This window comes from Falco naumanni, chromosome Z, assembly GCF_017639655.2.
Source record: "Falco naumanni isolate bFalNau1 chromosome Z, bFalNau1.pat, whole genome shotgun sequence".
Classification (NCBI taxonomy): Eukaryota; Metazoa; Chordata; class Aves; order Falconiformes; family Falconidae; genus Falco; species Falco naumanni.
The window spans coordinates 2,372,673-2,394,293 of NC_054080.1; the positions used below are offsets into that span (position 1 = coordinate 2,372,673).

Consider the following 21,621-nt stretch of genomic DNA (forward strand, 5'->3'; position numbering starts at 1 on the left):
TGTGTTCAAGTTGAAAAGACGAGTAATGGTTCTATTCATAGGGAAATGCCACAACAGTTTTGCCAATACTTTTAATAACTACAAGATGTGAGAGAGGACCCCTTCTCCTTCCAAGTACCCCTCACCAACTGGATGTTTCTGCAGGCATTTCTAATCAAAGCCAGGTCATTTTGATGCCTTTTTCCTGAAAGATCTGTTTCTACTGTAGTTTAGCCTCGCCAAAGTCTGGATAGCATCATCCAGCCCATTTTGCTTTTCTCTGGAGCTGCTCCCTCAGCTAGTTTTTTGTCAAGCCAGGCAAATGGTGGCGCTTCTAGGTGCAGAGAGGCATCGGGAAAGCCTCCTGTGGCTTCTGCAGGCTTTGTCAGCTGCGGAAGTGTACCTTAAGGTAGTTCAGATTCCCCATCATCTGCCTACACCAGAGCACTAGTGTCCTTCATTTCTGGTTTGCTTCTCTTAAGATGATGTGGGCGACCTTTTTCATGCAGCTTTAATATCTTTCTTCAATGGACTTAAACTGTCATGTTGATTATTTTGGTATCTTCATCCAGCTTTGCACAATTATAGTTTAGCTGATGTTGTTTTGTAGGTATGGCTGAGCTATTCCCTCTTTAAGATAACAGAAACAACAGTTTTTTGTTGTTCCTGCCAAACAAATCTGTTCAGAACTCTTGTATATCCTGTATGACATCCTCATTGCTGAAGAAATACAACTGTTCATTATAGCTCTTATCCTTTAATCTCATTGAATTATTGAGGCTACCTATTTAATGGAAGGGCTCCTTTTATTATTAAGAACTTCTTGTCTGAGCCCTGAACGGAAGAACTTGTGGGCTAGTTTTCATCCTTCAGGTGCATGCAAGCATTATAGGGAGGCATATGTAGTGCTACTTAAAATCAAAGGTAATTAATGTTTATTCATTTTATCAGTAATGTTTATGTGGTTGTATTGCTGTTGCAGGTACCAGAATTGGGCGGAAGGCAAGAATGCGATTTGTTTTTCAGTTCCTGCGGTTGTGTATTACAGCAAAAATGGCTTTTATATAAATCCTGTGGTTGCACCTTTGTACTACTGACCTCCTCTGATCTGTACAAGTGCAGGTCATTGCTGTATCGTGTTACTCTTGCTGCATGGCTTCTCTTTTCCTGCCCATTAGAAAGTATGTCAGTGCTTATGTCCCGTGCTTATTAAATGATAGTTGACCATTAAGACATATTAGCTGCATAAATAATGGGCTTGTAGATTATTCCACAATTATTCTTGTGACAAATTTGTTATATCACTTTGAACTGAAGGACTGTGGAGTATTTCTTATGCTTATGACGCACGTATTCGAGTTTCTTGGAGCAAGGTTTTGTGATCTTTCTAGTACAGGTGAAGTAACTCATTCTTTCCTTGTGTCCTAGTTTAGACTTGGATGTCTGAAGCTACATAAAGTTTCGAGCCCGGCAGATGCGGTTAAGGAGCTGATCGGTTACTGTCTGGACTGCCTCGGAAGACTGCAGGCAAAAAATGAGCATCTGCAAAAAGAAAATGAAAGGCTTTTCAGCAACTGGAGTGATGCGGAGAAGCGGTAAGTTTAAAAATGCATTCACAGATGATACTTAAGACTGTCAGTGCGGATTTTACTGATGAGCATTTTTGAAGTCGTACATGGAAAGGAGGACACATCTTTCTTCTCTTGACAAGTGTTTTGAGCCCAGTTATGTACAGCCCAGGTAGCTGTGGTTCTCCTTCCTATGTCAAAGATACAACTGGTATTACAAACTTTGCAATTAAAACTGGCTTTAGATTTAGGAAGTAGAAAAAACAAATTGCCTCTTTTCTGTAGAATCATCTCCACTTTCTTCAGGGGAAGCCTTTTTCTTTCCATTATTTGCTATAATTCTTAGGACTAGCAGTTTAGATTATTTACATTTATGAGTGGGAAATAAGTTGCCATTGCTTTAATCTGTTTGCCTTGTCAAAGCAGCCAGTATTGGAAAACCAATGCGTTATTACAGAAAGAAGTACCATTATTTTTGAGAGACTTTTATAATTGCCATTGCATTTATGATCTGAATTGTCTGCCGTTGCACTCTATAGTAAAACGGTGTAAGTTTCTTTCCGTTAGCATAAAACACTTAGTACATACAAGTCAGAGATCCATCTTGGTTTTCTCTAGCTTTATCTGAAAAAAAACATGTTTAGGAAGATTGATGAAAGAATGTCGCTAACTGGGGTTAATTTACCTTGAAAAAGAGAGCTAACTTCTGGGAGGAGTTAGTTTTGTTTCCCTCTCATTAAAATGAGTAACAGTTTCTCCTGACAATCTCCCTGACAAGCATATGGCCTTCCTAAGTAGTGTTTTACTGCTTAACAGTTTATTGAACAATGGTGTATTGTATAACCAGTATGCTGCACTGCATTACACGCTAACGTGTAATAGGCATTAGTGCTTGTATCAATTTCCATGGTGGTGTGGCACTTTTTAAAGAGTAACCCCAAAGGAAAAAAAAAAAAAAAAAAAATCACAGTTGCCTGACAGCCTTTGCTCTCGAAAGCAGTGTACCCAAGCTTCGAAAGCTGGTGGTTTTCTTTAGTGTGTTTATATTTTGAATAGCTGAAACATTATTTTTCAAAATGAATACTGAAAAGGCATATGGACACCAAACTTTGGCCATGTCTGGTAAATGGAGAATAAAAATAATTTTTGTCCAAACAGTGCTGGGGTTTTGGTTTGTTTGTTTGTTCTAATTCTTTGTGCCACAGCCTAGTCTACCCTTCTCTCCCTGCTCCTTTGGCTCCAAAGGCTGGACCTAGTGTTGTGAGTTTCTTGGAGCTGAACAAAAACTTTGCCTGTCTTTTTTCAGTAGACAGGATTTCAGGCTTCACATTCTGTATCACTCATGGTGTTGAGTGGTAAAACATGAAATATAAAGCATGTGATGTGGAGAATTCTGCTTCCTCTTCGCCTGGAGCTAAGGCACATCAGCTCCAGTGTTTCAGCCCTGCCGTTCCCTTTGCTTAAAGTATCTCTCTTCAGGACCTCATTAGAATTAAAACATAGCGTGTGGGCTTCCAAGAACTGTTTTTGTTCAGGTTAAGCATGGGGCACTGGATGGAATAATTCAATCATCCCATTTCCCTTTCCCTACTCTAATTTTCTCTACAGTCATAAAGGATTTGTGAGCTCAGCTCAGCATCTTTGCCCTGTAGCTCTTCAGGGTCTCTTGAGGTATAAACTTGTTCTTTCCATTCGGTCTGTAAAATGGCAAGCAACTTCATTCACGAGGCTAAATCTGCCTAGTGAGCAATCTGTGGGCTGAATACCAGCCCCAGTCTGCTGCTGGCAATTGCCTCAATGTACATGAGATGTAAACAGCTTGCTGCTCTCAGCCCTGTGCCAGATACAGAAATAGCTCCTGCCGCTTCCCTCTGCAGCTCAGGTTCATGTAAAGGTAAAGGGCACGAGCTGGCCAAAAATCCTTTTGAAGAGGAATCCACTGTGTCACCAAATTGTTTAATTACTTGTGTGCTCTAGTCTAAGATGTGCAGGTCTAAGGAGTTGAGAGTGTTTCTTGTAGAAGCTGTAACTCCCTTAGAATTTTCATCATCTTGCTTAATGCGATGACCTAAGTGTAGAATTTTACCTGGCTGAACATTTCCCTGCTTTTAGGAAATGACCCCTACGTAGGTGATGTCGGTATGAGAGTTGTTGGCTAGCCAGACTCTTCAGTGTTTGATCTAAAAGCATAAAGCAAAAATTACTAAGGCACCATCTGGCAAGATCTAGATAGAGAGGCTATGGGAATTTTCAAAAGGACTATTTGAAAATGCTGCAGGCAGGTGCCTGGGGGCGAGTGTGTGTGCACACCTCAAGGGTGGATGAGTTAAAATATCAGAGCAGGACAGCTACAGTTTTTATTTCGTATGGGTAATTAAGATGGTAAATGTAACAATCTGTAGCAAAATAATTCCTTTGCCAATAAAATACAAGTTAAATTCCTGATTTGGGTATGGTATGTATTTTATATCAAACATCTAAAATTAGTGTACACAAGCCAAAATCAAAACACCTGCTAATTGATGTTGTGGTCAACTATAGTGACAGAATATTTAAATCAAAACCAGCTTATTAAAATGCAAGTTAGTTTGGTGCTTGAAACTGACTCTTCAGCATTAGCTCATCAAGATTCCATGCCGTTGGCACCGTTAGGGGAAGGGTGAATCTGAAATGTAATAGAGCAGTGCCTTAAGACCAGTAGTTGTTTTAGAGCACTGAGGACAAGGATAAATGGCAGAGATCTTGAATGTTTTCTTTCTAATATTGGAGTGTGGGAAGTGTATAAAGGCCCCTGATTTACATACTTCACATTAACCTCTGTGAAGCACGTATGATTGCTCTGTGTTTAAGCAGCACTTAAGAAATGGACAGTTATCTTATTTTCTCAATTACCAATCAAAGAAATGGACAGTTATCTTATTTTCTCTATTACTAATCATGACTGTTCCTAATACTAGCTGCTTTCAGTAGGTTGTGCAAGCTTTTTGATGGCTATCAAATTGGGTGTCGGCACATCAAAAGCATTGCACTGACATAACGGAGAGGTCCAAGAATATGGAAACTGGAAAGCATGTGCAGATGAGACTTGCGCTACTCTAGCCCTCACTTACTTTATTTTCATTGTTCTTGAAAGTTGTCTTTTTTGATGAGCAGCCTCTATTTGGCCTGTAGTGAGACAAACTGCAGACAGGTGCAAGCATGTGATGAATTGAAATTGAAGTTTGTATTGGTAACTGATGAGGTATTGGAATGAAACCCAGCCAGCTTTGCTTAGTGGTCACGTAATTGAGGTAATGTATGCTGGGTGAATCCTAAAGGATACACAGAGTTACAGCCAGAGCTACCCCCACACGCACGTACAGTCTGCATAATTAATACATCCCTGTTCCCAAGCAGCAGAGGACTATTGCTTTTTACTATTCCATTTTTAAGTATCATCATACACCATACAATAGTATATTTTTAAAGACTCCTAACTTGTAAATATAGCATTAATGTCATACTATTTTACACTGATTGAATGTTACTCCAAATTAATGTTGTATCTATGTGTGGAGAATGGAATTTATATATGGATTACTTTAAACAGGAAAAAAAATCACAGGAAGTGTTCACATAAATGGAAACAATCATGTAAGATGAACTGATGGTATACTACTAATTGATTTTTCCTACAGGGAATAGTTAATACTCTGATCTATGTATATAGTCAGTTTGTTTATTTTGAGACACTAATATTTTCCTCCAGAGGCGGAAGAAATTGGCTAGTCTTGCAATAGGTTCCTATACTGTGCTTCTCACAGCACCAGCTTTACTTCACGGAGAGTTTACAGTTATGTGGTTTTCCATCAGTAGGTGTCTTTGCAGGGTCCGAGGGCCTCACCGAAGTTACCTTATACGACACCTTTCTGGCTGAGTCAGCAGAGTGTCTCCGTGTAACTATTTAAACCAACCATAAACCAGTCCATTGGCAAAACAGAGGCACAGTGGTTGGCACTTCCTTTAGCTGGTATTGTTTTGTGTGTGGGAGAGGAGACTTTAGGGTTTGGTAAGGGTTACCATATTTTACACAAAATCCTTGTTTTTCCATTTTTATGTATACAGACATAGTTAGTTACAAGCATGTTCAGGCACCTCAGGACCCTGCATTAGGGTTTATGATTCTTTGTGAATTGTTTGTTTGTTCCCCACTAAACAGTTAACTTCCCTTTTGTAGGTGGAAAGTCTCCTGGTAGTTGATTAGTACATATGATCTTTCATTTAGGAATTATTGAAACGATCTATATGGAAATGATGTTCTGCTATTTGCATTTAAATTAGATGAATTATTTATCAACTATCAAGCATATCCCTAAAGCATTGCACAGTAGACTTAATACTTCATGAGATTATTTTCTATTGTGTTTCTTCTTACCTCACATATAGTTTTGATCTACAGACAAATTAATTGGTATTTATATAGGAAGTCTGTTGAAATTTCTTACCTTTATAAATTAATATTTTTTAAATCTGCTGTATGTTTGGGTTTAATAACAAAGGAAGCCTTCTAAACATTTTTACAACCTTGCACAGGTTGGTGAAAAGAATGTTTATGAGTTATGACTCTCTGCTGTAATAATGGAGTTACCATGGTCAATGAGATTATCAGGGTGTTTATTTGTTTATGAACGCAGCTACTGAAACATTTGTGATTCAACCTCAGGACTAAAAAGTTATGAAATAAAAGAAGCAAATAGAGGATTGCATTTGCTATAAGTAATCTCATTTATTGTGCTCATGTTTGCTTATATTCTTGTTTTGGTTTGCTTATGAGACAGTATACATCCATGTTCTTAATTTTATATTTCCGTCGTGCTTACTTGTATTGACGTTGACCTACCTACAGGTGCACGTTAAACCTTTAAAAACCTGAAGAATATTTTACTCTGAAGATGAATAATGAACTTTTAAAACATTTTTAAATACATTGTTTAGTGTTAGTCCTTGGCCAAGTCATTGTGACCGGTTTGGGGTGGTGGGGGGGAGGAGTCTCTGTAAAGGTGGCTGCAAGATCTCGGCTCTGCATCTGTGTAGTTCGAAATGGAGTCTGCAGCGCTGTGGTTGTTAGCAGTGAATTTGTCTGAATGCCCGTAAGGGGGGGATTACAGTCGCCATCAGATGTTGCTGCAGTGTCCTGTTGAAATTTGCCAGGAACTGGTTTCTGTACCTTGCCAGTTCACCAGAACAATACCTGCAAGGCTGTTGATGGGAAATGGTCGGGCAGAGGTCTGCCAGGGGGAGTAAAGTATTTGGGGGTCACCAGTTATCTATTTCTTGTCTCTTTTTTTTCTTCTTTCTTTTTTTTCTTCTCCCCCCACCCTGATCAAATATATTTCAAGTTATAGTGTGTGGTCCAGATTTGGGACCTGTCAAGCTTAATCATATCTCTTCGTAATCTCATTATGTGTATCCTGTTAAAATATGCCCACTGTGATGAATTCAGCATTGGAACTAGAGAATACTTGCCTGTTTAAATTTTTGTTGTCTCAGACGCATGTGTGCAAAAACCTATCAAAAAAGCATGAAGAGAAAATTTTCCCCTTTGGAATGTTCCCTTTTTGGTAGCAAAGATCATTTTATTTTTCTGGGGGGGGGGGGGGGGGGGGTGCGGAAATAATGCTTATTCTGTCCTTTTTCAGGCACAAGATGCTGGACTAGTCATGCATGGTTTGATATGGGGATTCCTGTAATAGGAAGGCTGGCCTCACTATAGAATTTTCTTCCAGGAAACACAGAATTTTAAAAAGAAGTAGTGTAACAGTTGATTTTACATTGTAGGCTGGAAAAATGTGTGGAAGCTAAAGAAGAACTAGAGGCAGATCTTTATAACCGGTTTGTTTTGGTGCTGAATGAAAAGAAGGCAAAGATAAGAAACTTACAGAGGTTGTTGAATGAAGCTGAAGAATCTGCTGCAGATGCCAAATGTACAAGGTATTTCTTAAGTTTCCTGAGTTTCCAACATGTCTGATGCTTGGTTTCCATTTCTTTGGCTCTAACATGAGTGACAGTTCTTCCTGGCTTAAGTGCTCGGTTATCCAAGACAATACTATTAGTCATGAAAGCAGAGGATTCTTTGTGGTATCACTGCAAGTAGCAGCGTATTGCTCTGGATGTTGTTGCCAAGAGCTAAATATTCAGTGAATCTGTCCTTTTTTTCTATTAGATTGCAGTTGATTTTTCCAGTCAGTGTATGCCCCTGCCGTTTGCATAGGTGGTATTTTCATATGCATTCTCACTGAATTATTTCATTCATTTTATGCTTTGGGAAACAAAAATATCTAAATCTAAACATTTTAATATTTTTTTTTTTAAATTTCAAAAATGTCCAAAAAAGGTGAATCATTCTAATGCTACAACACACTTCAATTTGTTTGCTGTTTTCATTCTGCTTTTTCATCATATTTTTAATTGTCTGCCCTTGTATATGAATATGCTAGGGTATTCACCAAGGGGACACTATGCTGATGTGTATCAGCTTGCATTGTGTAATAATTAAAATTTTTTTGCAGGAATAATAGATGGCAAATATGTGGTGTGTTTTTTGTTTTTTTTTTTTTTTTTCCTCCTTCCCCCCCCCCTCCCCTCACACACCTCCAGGGACAGTGTAGCTACCACCACTCAGATGGCTACAGGGAGAGAAAATGACTATGATGGCAGTACTGATGAGGAAGGTGAAAATTCAACAGGGGCCTCATTACCTTCAGGTAAGACAGAATGTATTGTCTTTGGGGAATATCACGGACAGGCCAATCACTTTATGTGAATAAACCTTAATGAAGACAAAATACTACCTGACAAATTGCTCTGTGACAAGCCAACTTGCAAGCCTTAAAAATATCTCTCTTGAAGCAGAGTATAATACCGACATTTTCAAATTAGAGAGAGGAAGTTTAAAAGCATGTTGTACAAGTGAAGGTACTGTCATTTCTTCCAAAATGACAAATTACGTACTTTGCAGAACTAATGACAGTCTAACGGTATCTGAACCATCAACAATTCCATTTTAAATTCTAGGAATCATGATGTGTATTCAGTGATTGCTAAAATGTAAAATGTAGATTCTGACAGTTTCAATAGCATTTTAAAAGGGGAAAGAGAGGAGGTTTAACAGCTATAAAAAGCGCTGTGTGCATAAATGGAATAAAAATGTATTTATAGCAGAATTAATTTTAATTCGTAAGTGAATTTTTGGCCTCACGAAGATGCTTATGAAACTTAATTTGTCTGATTTTTCCAGGACTAGAGACTTGTAGAGTCTATGGGATGCAGCAACTGCCCATTCTAAATACAAGATATTTAACAGTGAATCATAAAATTTTGGCATGTTTTGCCAAACTAGTAGGAATATGCAGGAAAAATGCTATCAAAGTTTTAGAACTGCCTTGATACTTGTCATATAGTTTTATATTAGAGAAGAAGACTTCCCTTCAGGTCTGCACGGTTTGCTATGGGTTCTCTCACTGGAGCTTTCTGTTTCCACCGTAGGTAAAAGTATCCAAAACAACAACTTGTCACAACAGTTTACTGTGGGTACTGAGAACCAGGAGTGTTCAAGACCCTGACACCAGTGCTATTCAGCTTTATATCTCATATGACCCTGTTTTATACGAGGAAGTCCTCAACATATAAAGTAGGCAGATCTTCAGGCAAATGGAGAAAGTTGCAGTCATGGGAAAAAATCACTTTATATTGTAATGTGCTCTTCAGAAATCTTTGCTTTCAAGTGGTATTTAGTCAGTTCAGATAACGTGGGGAGAAATACATGTAGTGAAAAGGCAAGGAGAAATGGAAGGTGTTGATCCTTTTGTTAGATTCAGTAGGACTTAACTAGCTCAGTGAGAGTTTTGAACTAGAAATGTATTTAAAAATGAAAACAAACCCCCACTGCTCCACTTGGGCAATCGTGAGGAACTGGACTGATCAATGTTATAGGAAAAAATACTAACTGCATTTTTGAGTGGTTAAAAAAAAAAAAAAGTGCTTTCTGTTGCCTTTGAGGGATGCAGTACTCAGGATTTTGATCATGACTAGAGAGTTTTTTCAACTTCAAAATCTGTAAATAATATGAAGGCTATAAGCTTAATCCTTTGGGTAACACTCAAGTTTTTCAGGGTAATGGCATTCTTGAACCTGCACAGTAATTATCACTTAGGTCAGTTGATACTCCTCCTGTGTTCACAGCTTTGTCTTCCATGAACAATCGAAAAGCACAGACAGGAGCTGAATATCTTAAGTGTGGTCAAGGATTTTCATGTGCAAAAAGATGTCTGAGGCAGTCTGTGTCTCTATGAAGACAATAGTGACTCGGGGTGAGTGGCATGAGCATATTTAAGCTTATAGCTACTTCAAACATCAAGGACTGTAAGGCATAAAAGATGGTACAAATAACGTTTGGATTTTTAGTCCAGCATTACCTTTCTTTTCCTTTTGGATTTGGAATGTCATTGTGTGGGTTTTAGGAGTCAATGGGAATTAGAAGATCTTTGAGAATGTTTTCATAGGTACTGGTGAAAAACACAGGAGAGATACTTTGAAGGAAAGTGAAGGCAGGTGTGTATATGCCAGATACACACATTAAGTGTGCTTTTGTATAGGTGCAGGTCCAAAATTTTAAAAAGCAGGAAGTGGATGCTGGTTGTCGTAAATGAAAAGTAGGAGCTGTGGGAGATGGCTGGAGAAAGCCACAGGATACAAAGGCAGAGAATCTCAAGCCAGGAGGTAGAAGGTCAAGGACCAGTCTTCAGCTCAGCTGAGAACACATACGTGGCTGTTACTGGCCTCATCAGTGCAATGATAAAAATTCACCAGTAATTGACAAAGCAGCTGTGTTCAGTAAGTGCTTTTGCTTAGTGTTTAGAGGGGAAAACTAGGTGTAGTTCTGTTTTAGCAACCGAGGGGGCATGAAACAGCAGCTGTGAAATCTAGACATTTTCAAGTTAGCCAGCTGGGAAATGTTGAACTGCAGAGTTTAAAAAGCTGGCTGAGGACTTGTCTTAACCACCAATAATTGTTTTTCTTCTAGAATTTTTGGGGCACTGAGGGCATTCCAGGGGATCAGGAAAAAAGCTGCTAATATTTACCAGAAGAAAATGAAATGGCACATTCAGTTATGGGAGTATCAGTCTAGGGTTGATTTGAGGCAAATACTGGAACAAGACCCAATAAAGAAAAATATTAAGAAAAAGAGTAAAAATGGTTAATTACAATCTTTGTGAAGTTACATAAACTGGAGCTTGAAAACTAGGTACTCCTGTCTTCTGTGATGAGATCACCAGCTGGCTGATGAAGGTAAAATTAGCAAAGTAATAGACTGACTTCCATAAATCCATGATACCATGCTGCACCACATTTTATTCAAGAAATTAGAATATGGAAATTAACGTAACACGTGATAAATATATTCTTAAGTGAGGTAATATGTCTATCTCAAAATATAAATGGGAAGTTATAATTCGTATCTGTGGAGTGTGAAATTGAAGATAGTTTATATAAACCAATTTGCATTTCGTGATACAACAACTATAAACAAAACATATGCATTCTAATAGTGTAATGCCATGATTCCTGGTCATTTGACAGCTATGCTTCACTTGAGAAAACCAAAAGTGGCTCAAGCTTTGCTTTCTCTAGCTCATTCTGCCACATAAAGCTGGGTACCTCCATGGATTGCCATCCTCTTCCCCATGTGGACCCGTCTAGCAAAGCCACAAGCTACTTGCACAACGTTTGTGCTCTGCTCCGTACGGCACCTGTTTTGGGAGCGTACCACTGTCCTGCCTGGCCTCGTAGGAATCAGCTTGGGCTCAGCCACATTAGTTCAGTTAGTCTCTGCCTGACTTCTCATCAGTTTGTAACCTCCAAGTTCTACCTGCCTTATGTGATGGGGAACCACTGATCGAGGGTAAGGCTACTTTGGGTATTAAAGAACATATAGACCATTATCTGAAGAAACAATGATTTTAAATATTAAAAAAAAACAAAAAAAGGCCACAACAAAACAAAACCAAAAAAAAAATCAAAGATGACATCGAGTTTGGAAATAAGCAGACTTGCAAAGTTATGGCAAAAGGGACTGTGTGATTTTGAGTCAAGATAAGATTTGGCTCCTTGATGCAGTGCTGTGTCAAGTTTGGACATCCAGATTTAAGAAAAAGGTAAATGTTAGCAAGCTGGGGAGAATAATGTTGTGTTAACAGTGGATGGATTAGCAAAGGATTTAAATGAAATGCTGAGAAGGACCTTAAAGAATCATGGTCTAAAAGAAACTACATTGTAAATGATGTCATTGTAGATGGCCCTTCCATCCAGCAGGTACAGGTGTTTAATGAACTTGAATAACTGTAACTTAACATTAGACAAAGACAAAAAGTGGGACGTTATTCCTGGTAGCATAATTAACTGTTGCAATATTTTAGACCAAGTTATGATGGGTGCTGTCCATCACTGCCAGCACTGAAATCACAGTGGCACGCTCGTAATAAAAAGACAAGATCCTGTTCATAAAAGTGTGAACTTCAAAGAAGTACACAGCCTGTGTTGTGTGGGGCACTGCAAACAGCTGTTACTATGACAGCTTTTCCTCTATAACAGCACATGAATTGCAGAATTTCTTGTGTCTTCTACAAAAATGAGTTTACTCCTATATGAATACCCGGCATGGCTATCAGGTAGGTTTTCAGCCTCTGCAGTCAGTTACATTTCAGCTTCAGATAAATTTTGTGTAGAGGCCTTTTCCCTATAATGGCAGCTAAAAAGTAACCTAAATGTTTACCTAAAAATGTAGTGTTTTGGCACTTACAGTACCATTTGTACATATGATTTATGGTTTGGTTTTTGACAGCAGTTTCTACTTCATAGCTTTAAGCCAAAATCATCTGAAACATGGTAAGTGTTGTCTCTAATTACATGATGATGTAGTTAATGCTTTGTATTGTAAAAGAACAAATTAAAACTGAATTACTAGGTATTTTAGCATAAAGCACTCAGGAAAACAACTGATGTATATGAGAAGTACAGCTTTTAGGAACAGTACAACTTGGATGAATAATACTCCGTGTATTTGTGTACAAAAGCTTTGCCCATCATGCCATTGGTACGTATGCATTAGTATGTTTTTGACATATTGGTTAGGATTGTGAATGTGAGAATGAAAGAGGCACGTGATTCCTGCCTTCACTGCGGTTTAATAAATTCTTAAACAGCAGCTATATATGATGTGCCAGGTCCTTGTGAATGCTGGGATGCTCTTTGAGAGAGTTTCTGCCCTGGAAGGAGGGCAGGAAGGAAATCCTACTCCTCAGCAGTTCTTCATGAATGGGGGAGGTATGAATGTTTCTTGGAAGCAGGGGGAGGTTGTTTTGCTTTGTTTTGTTATTTGTTTTACTCCAGGGTTGTTAAGGCTGTAGTTGAGGCACCAAAACCAGATACAGTTGTTGCTTTCACTGCTGCGACTTCAACAAAATTCCAGCAACTTTGCAGGCGCCTCACACTTGAGATTGCTGATGTTCTGCCTTGTTGTTTCACTCCTCCGTCACACATTGCATCTAGTCTTTCACCTTCAACTCTTTCATCAAATGTCTGGTATTTTGTTTAGCTTGCTAGTGTCTAGCATTTTTAGGTCATCGCTTTTGCTTGGGACTGTGAGGTCCTGTGGCAGTAGAGAGAATGATACACACACATAGATGAGAAACATCTGGAGCAGGCTTAGAAAGGTTGCAGAGTTGTAGATTTGAATAAGACTGTGGTTCTTGTCACGTTCTGTTGCCAACAGGACCTGTGGTGGGTTTTGTTGTGTCTGGGTTTTCTTTTTTAATACAGAATATATTAATATTTATTAATATTAGCATGATATTTTAAAAAATACAGACTGGCAATTTCCAGCCTTTTTTTTTTTATTTTTTATTTTTTAAACCAAAAGGTTGGAATTTGCCAATTCGCATTTCTCTTAGCCCGCAAGAGTGACTTGGTGACTCAGTGTGATGCCACCACAGTGATGCAAGATGCTTGTCATTTTAGAATGCAGAAAGACTTTTGCTGATTAAGGACAATCCAGAACACAACCCAGCTGTTGCCGATTCCTCTTTTCTTCTGCTCAGTGCTAATTGTTACTCTTATTATTTACTCTAGCTATTGAGTCCTTTCTCCTAGGTGACCTCAAATGACAGTAAGGTTATCAGGCTAGGAAAACATCATTTGATGTCATGATTAGCAATCATGTTTTTGTCACACAAATGAAAACCTTTTATTAACTGAAAATACTTTAGTGGTCCATATGTCAGGAAGCTTTTAAAACAGGAATAGGGATTGGGTAAACGTCCACCCTTTCTGCTTGCTTCCCAGGAGCTTGAAAGGGTAGGCGAAAGGTAATAGTTTCCCTCTTCACAGTGTTTGGAAGATGCCCAGAGAAGAAAATGTTACTTCTTTTCCCAGGTATACGACAAAACTCTAGGGAAAGATGTTATGCACTGAGATTTGTAATAGATACGAAGGATAATGTAGCAGGCCGGAGATAAGCAATGGACTAAATTATTTTACAAATTTTTATTGTTATTTTCAGGAAATATGCTATTATATGTGGTTACATGTAGGCAGAACAAGGCTACTGGGCACCAATTTAAAGTCAGCTTGCTTTGTCTCTGCCTTACGAAATCCTTAGTCATATTTCACTTTGAAATTGGTAGAAGTTACTGCTCCTTAGGGTAAGGAAGGATCTTACAATGTGGCCTTCTGGATTAAATGAAATCTTTTATGTTCTGTGTTTCTTGCCATATGGATGGAAATATTCCATATTGAGTGAATCCTCAGACTTTCAATACGCGTACTTTTCTACATGTTTTATGATGAGGACTGATTCAAAATTGGTTCTAATAAACTCGCTATAATGCTCAGAATAAATAAGAGCAAGCACCTTGCCATTTTCCACTGTTTTACTATGCAAATACTCTCAACCCCTTCATTCAGGTTCCTGCCTCAGGGATTGCATGTTGTGCCTTCAGGGGGCTATAGCCCTTTAAATTTAATTAGCTGTCTTGTGTAGTCCAAACCACTGATGCTGCTGGTTAATAAGCTTTGATCAAAGTTGTTTTTAAAAAAAAAATAATGCCTGTTATAACAGCACCCAACTGTGCTGTGCAGTTAAAGTTCCATCTGTGAAGGCTTCTATTTTAAAGCCTATTTTAAGGAGTTTCAGAACTTGACCATTTTAATTGACCTCAAGCTTAAATTATTACTTTATTTTGTTGTCAAGCTATAGTTGGAAGTGATTCATCCCAAGGAATAATCTCATTTCCCTTTCCCTTAAAGCTGCAGATACTTTTTTTTTCTTAAACCTGATACTGATCCTCACCACCCCCACCACTACCACCACCCCTCTCCGATAGTTTTATGCCTGTAAAGCATTTGCAGTTGCCAAACTGCTTTCCCTCTGTCTTACACTAGGTGCCACGGTCAAAATGCATTTACAGTAAAAAGATCAATATGTTTCGTATCCCTTTAAAAATCCTGTCGTGAATATTGTACTGAGGGATTCGTAAGGTATTGCTTTAAAATATTACTATGAAAATTACCAAAACTGCTTATACCTCTGCGTGCATCTTATTGTGCATGCTTCAGTATTTAAAGTGATGTAGCTGAATGTGGTTGCCCTTAAATGAGTCAATATTTATTCAGTGAAGTGATACAATGTGATATAATCATAATGGATTTATGCTTTGGTTAGACTGTTGCCGATTATAAAGTTTGGTGATTGACCAAAAAAGTAAGAGCACCTAATGACCACACTGCAGGTTAGGTGCAGCAGCACTGACTAATATAAAATTTAAAAATACTTGTTTATGTATTAGTCACATATTACTAAATGTTACATAAGAAGGAGCTTGATCAGCTGTAAAACCTTTTGAAGTGCAATTAAAGCCTTACTTAAATCATCAAATTAACTGTCTTTATCAGATTTAAGTCAAATAGTAAGACTCTGATTTTAGAATTGTTTCTAGTCCAACCTGGAAATTCCAAGCTTAAGACACTTCCATGAATACTGTTGGGGTTTGTTCCTCTACTTAAAAACAAAGCTAGTTTAAACTAGCAATGTACTTTTCGAACAGAGGTGGAATTTTTTAACATTTTTTCCTGTGGGTTCAATATATCCATGCAAAGAGGAACAAATAACATCAAGTTCCTGTCATTAAAAAAAAAAAAAAAATCAAAATCAAATCCATTAATGAAGCAGTACCTTTATAAATTGTGTCTTCTTCCATGACTAAACAGGTTTTCTCCCAAAGGAAGCAAACTGTCTGTGTGTGTGTACCTGGCTCGCTGGCATTTTAACGCTCCCTCTACTCCTCTTCAAAATGTCTTGTGCTTTGCTACGGCTTGAGAGCCTGAAAGTATTAAGCAGCATTAGGCAGAGATAACAAATCCTCATTGTATTTGTGTAGAGTACCAACATGTTCCTATGGGGCACATAAAGGAAATGCAGACCCTCCTTCTGTTCTTGCTCGTATTTCACACCAATTTGACGTGTACCCAACAGGCTGTAATTAGAGCAGAGTGGGACATAAATTCCGTGAGTCAAGGCACTTTTGCACTGAGCATGCACATTCTGATACTTGTTTCCTTTGCAAAGCCCTGTAGCTTGACCATCTACGAGACAACACTAAGTCGGTGGGACCCTTTCTTTGTTTTCTCTTCTTCATGAACTGCAGAAGACCTATTTCAACACCTGTTAGTTGAGAATGTAATTAATCAGTGGTGAAACTGTAACATTAGTGGTCGTGGGGCGGTGCTGTGAATAGCCCTGCTCTGTTTCATCCTCTTTCGATAAATAGTTAAACAACAACTGCTTACCAGGTAAATAGGAAACTTCTGCCAGTCATATATAACCTCCCTGGGGTAATCCCCGCGCTAATACTTTGTTTGTTCGTGTGCTTTTAATTCACAGACTCTGTATGTATTTGTTTAGTATCCAGCGTAATGGTCCTTTGGGGATCTGGTGTAATTAAAAGAACTAGCAATAATTATTATTATTATTATACCAAAATATGCTTCCATACATGTGTTATGGACTACAGAAATTACCTTCCTGTGTCTTCGTCTATGCGAACCTGCCACTGAAGCCACGCTGTTACACGGTTTCATTATGATCTTCATGCCATAGGCCTTCTCTAAACAATTCTTTTGAGTTGTAAGTCATAAATTGGTTTACCAGAAGGTACAATCAGAGGTTTACCTTTCCTGGGGGGTATTTTGGAAAGGTAAAACTGAGCCAGACTTTTATTTTTTTTTTTCTGTAAAGGATGTTTTACTTTATCATGAGTGTTAGGGTTTAACTGCTTTTAGTGTAAATAATAATCGGGTCTAATTTAATGGGATTTTTTTTATTTTCTATCCAGTTCACACCATTTATTATGATAGTTTTCTTGTGCATGTTTACAAAGCTAGGTATTTTCTTTTGGTGTCTGGATGGTTTTATATAGACATGCAATTCAGAAAGGAGAAAAGGCGTAGAAAACACTTAGATATACTTCATGGTGTACTGAAAACAAATAAAACCATGCACATGCAAATAATGCCATGCATTTGTAATCATTTCCCTCTTGGAAATATGGATGTGCTTCAGAAGAGTTCATCTTGGGTTTAGCAGTGTCAGATCTTGGAGAAGTGTCCTTTCATCAAAGGGTAATATTGGTTCTTGAGAAAAATGGTCCCTGCAGGGGTACTGATAGCAAGTTTCTGTAATCATGAGCATGAGGATAAAAGCCTTTATCTTCAGCTATTGAGTAGGCTGCATGTCAGTGGCAACCAGCAAAGCCCAGATACTGCAGATTCTTGCTAGACCAGAGTCCTGTGTTCTGTGAGCAGTGCATTCAAACTGCATTTTCTGGCATGACTTGAAGCCTGTGGCTGTTGCACATTTTATAACAGCTCTTCTCACTTGAAGATTAGTATCTTGTAGGTTGTCATCTTAAACTTCATGGTTCCTGTCTGATATTTTTAAATGGCTGGTAGTGACTCAAGTAATCAAAAGTTTCCGCTGCTGTTTACCCACACTGGGGTTTTTTGTTTGTTTCGGTTTGTGTTTTTTTTTCACAGTAACAACCTTCCAGTTCTGTATTTTGAATGTTGGTTTCTCTCTGACAAAATGGTGGAAGGGCACGTACTCTGGCCACCTGTGTAACATTCATTGTAATAATTATCTTAATTACTTCCCAACTGTAGTACGTCTCATTCGAGCAAACAGCGTATCTTGAGTAAAAGCTGGGTTGCTGAAGATTGTACTATAACCTCTGGTTGTTTCCTTGATTTATTACTTTTCCAGGTTAAAGCATGCATCCTTGTTTTTAAATTGAAAATTTCTTTTAACTAAACATCATACTAAGAGTCTGATAGGTCTTCGCTAGATTTAAGAGTTGTTTTCCCTGTTTGGGTTTGCTTTCTGTACCCTTTTTTTTTGGTTCTTTATACCCAGTGCACACTTGATTGGAAACACAGTTTACATCTAAAGAAAAGTCAAAATCTTCATACGATATGAAATAAGAATAGGAAAAGGTTACATTTTCTTTTAATCTTGTAAATAACCCTTGGTTAAGAAGAAGGAAATCCCTTTGCTTCATGAGGTAAAACTCATGAATGTAGTACTGTCCTAAACTTTTTTACGTTTGGGGTTTTGTGGGTTGTTGGGGTTTTTTTTGTTTCTTTTTTACTTCTTCCCTCCTCCTCTTCTGCTTATTTTACTGAATATTTTTGTTATTTATGTCCATCTCAAGTAATAGGTGCTGTCACAAAATCACTTTCCTATTTGTACTTTAGCTTTTATTCTTAAAACAGCACACAGATCAATCTAAAAGTTATTGAGGGTGAGGTGATAAAATTGTATTAGAAAAAAGTTGCTCTAATTAATAGAAGCCCTAAATGACAGCTCTAGCTGATACACAGATTCCACAGAAATCATTTGGCATGATGCCATACTTCTTGCAGAACAGTTTCGTGTTGAGCATTGTACTGGAAAGTTTAGAATTTCCTTTTCATCTTTAGGATGAAAGGCTCTTCTCCGGGACCCTTTTCCTTAATTTGCATAATACTACATACATCGCATATACAAGTTTCATGTAGAATATTAGGCATCTGCAAGACTTAGAAGGGAAAAAAAAATAACAATAGGCAGATGACATCTGTAGTTATTGCTCCGGTTTTGATAGTGCGTTTCACTATATTCCGCTTGGTTTTAAAGATTAACCTGAGATTGTTGATTTATGCTTTTACGTACAACAGGCCAAATTATCTCATAAAGCAGCTATCAGTTACAAAGCCTGTGTTCAAGGAGATCAAACGTTAAGTTACACACTCCGAAAGACAGCTTACTCACATGTGACCTTATGGAGGAAAGACATTTTCCAAACGGGAGCTGTCAGCAGTATCTTATTAGTTTTTTGACTTACTGTATAAATTAAGAGGAACAAAAGATATAATGCCAAATCCAAAGTATTGTAAACTCTGTCTTCTGCTTTTTTTTTTTGAGTGGAGACTAGAACCCAGCATGCCTGAAACAGAGAGAGGATGTATTTCCTTATGCTTACAAATGCCTCACTTTATTTACATGGTTCTTTATAGGTTTGATGTATTTTGCTTTGGTATGACACATACAACATGACAACTGTTAACCCTCTGTAAAAAGTAAAACGTCAGTTCATCGGGTTCAGAGCTTTCCATATATATAGAAAGACGGGTGCAAAACCCGTTCTCTAGTACTTCACAGTATATGGTCTAAAACAGGCTAGTTTTGGATGTGGTTAGATTAAATCTCTTGTCTGAAAGCTGTGTGTTCGGAAAAAAATGATGATATGGATGTGTGCATCCTGACTATGACCCCCCTGTCTTTGAAGCTAAAGATCTAACTTTCTTTAAAAAGGGTAGATTTAAAGAAAAGCATGACCTGAGATGGATTAGTTTTTCTGCACTTTTCATCCCCAGCTCACCAGTCTTTACCTAGTGGACAGCTTTTTTCATATGCCTGTGAGACAGCAGCTAGTAGTGTGGCCTTGGTCACCCGGGACTGATCGTCATACTGAAATCGCTGGGCCATCACTTGTATTCTTCACAAATTTAAACCTAGTAATACATCTTGCCCAAGAAGGGGTAGCCCTGTACTCAACCTGCTATCCTTTTCTTCCCTGATAGCTTATAAAAATGCCATTCATAGCTCAATTATAAGTCATTACCGATTCTGTCAGCATGTAAAAAGGTACACTATCGCTCTTTTCATGAGCTTGGTACATTGTTCTAGAAATCTGTGCATACATTTGGATATCTAAAGAGAAATGAGAACAGGTGCCCATTTTTAACTCTCTATTGTTAAGGAATGTGGATTAAAAGGACTTAGCCCTTTGTGTATATATTAATTGCGTCCAAAATGAGCAAAATTAAAATGAAAAAAGGTACATTAGTATACTTTCATATGTACCAGTATTCTGGAATCTATTAAGAGTACAATAAAAAATAAAAATCATCAGTTATTCCATAATAATATTTCTTAACCTCTCTTAACCAAATAACTGCCTCAATCATTTGAAAAACACAGACAAAACAAACTAGTCTGCAGTACTGGTGTCCATGGCAGAAAACCAGTTTATTCTGCCAGTTTCAATTGCCTCCCGCTTTACTGCCAGGGGATTTCTTTGTTTAGTTTGAGAGGAGAGTTTAATATTTTTACTAAACAAAAAATAAACTTTCTTAGCACAAAAGTGAATAAGCACCTTGTTGGCAACTGTGCCAGTAGCTAATAATCTCAAATTTCAAGAATGACCAAAGTAACTTCCATAATGTCATTAATTATTCTGTCAATAGCTTGGAACGTTATTGCATGCAACCAGGTCAAACAAGACCAAAAATCTCAAATCTCTTACGCTGAAACTTCTGTAGAGGAGGCTGTTGCGTTCAGGTTTGGCCATCTTCAGCAGACGGTATGGCCTGAGTGGGAAAACTGTAACTGTGAGCTGGGGAAGAGGAACTGAGTGGGGAAAAAACCAGAATGCAGAAAATAGGGAGAGGCTAAACTTAATATAAAGCTGCATTTATGTGTTTTATGTTGTTTTATGTTTTATTATGCTGTGTGTTATGTTGTTGTGACTTTTCTTACTCAGATCTGAGGTCTGTAGACTACTAGAGAAAACTGCTGACACTGCACAAATCCCTGTTACATATGCCTTTGACTGTAAAATACTGGTTTATATTCACCACCACCTTTTTGCAAATCAGAAGAACGTTTTGTCTAATTCTTATACTAGCCACTGCGTTTGTTTTCCTCATCCTCCTCTCACCATGCACTTTCTTTTTGCCTACAGTCTTTTAACACGTTCATGGCAGTAAATTATTTTTTGTCTTCGTAAGGAACCTGTTTGTTTCAAATGGAGAAATAAACTCAACTTGTAGGAGAACCCTTTCCAGCAGTGCTTGGGCTGCTAAGCTCAGCCCTGCTTCGGGAACTGAGACTTTGGATCTTCCAGGTCTGTTTACCTGGCTAAACTGTTGTCTCTGCTTATACAAGCTGTCCCTAGATTTCCATCTGCTGATCCTGCAGCTGCGTCCAATTCAATAAGGGAAAAGCAATGCTTGTTTGGGATCAGCCATACTGCGAGCTGTTGTCTCAGTCCGTAAAAAATAGCTCTTTAATCTATAGCCACGAGTTGAATTCTCACAAGGATACTCATTACTTAGGTTCCTGGGAGAGAAGGGTCAGGTCATGAGTGTCTGATTGCCAGCCATTTCCTTAAGACCTTTCCTGGGAAACATGTGGGGCAGGCAATCAGAAGGCTTTGGAGTGGGAGCTGAGAAACAGTATGTGAAACTAAGTGCTTAACCTGTTTGTAACCTCCGGGAGTTCTTGCGTAAGGGTGATGTTGGCATTCTGGCTCTCTCCGTTGCGTAAAGTTATTTTAGTTTTGTACCTCCGTGTTGTGTGAATGCAACTTGTATGCTGAAGACTTTAAGGTAATTTAAAGGAATTCAAAAATTCAAATGGAAAAGAAAGCTGTTGTTTACTCAC

At 38.2% G+C, this 21,621-nt stretch overlaps 1 protein-coding gene across 2 annotated transcripts in view; it reads left to right on the plus strand.

Moving 5' to 3' along the window:
- The window catches only part of XRCC4 (X-ray repair cross complementing 4), a 169,117-nt gene that overhangs the window by 58,008 nt on the left and 89,488 nt on the right, over positions 1-21,621 (plus strand). For both annotated transcript variants that reach the window (XM_040580497.1, XM_040580498.1), the window contains exons 3-5: positions 1,408-1,574; positions 7,365-7,517; positions 8,184-8,290. In XM_040580497.1, coding sequence (XP_040436431.1) covers positions 1,408-1,574; positions 7,365-7,517; positions 8,184-8,290 — 427 coding nt within the window. The remainder of the gene's footprint in view (positions 1-1,407; positions 1,575-7,364; positions 7,518-8,183; positions 8,291-21,621) is intronic.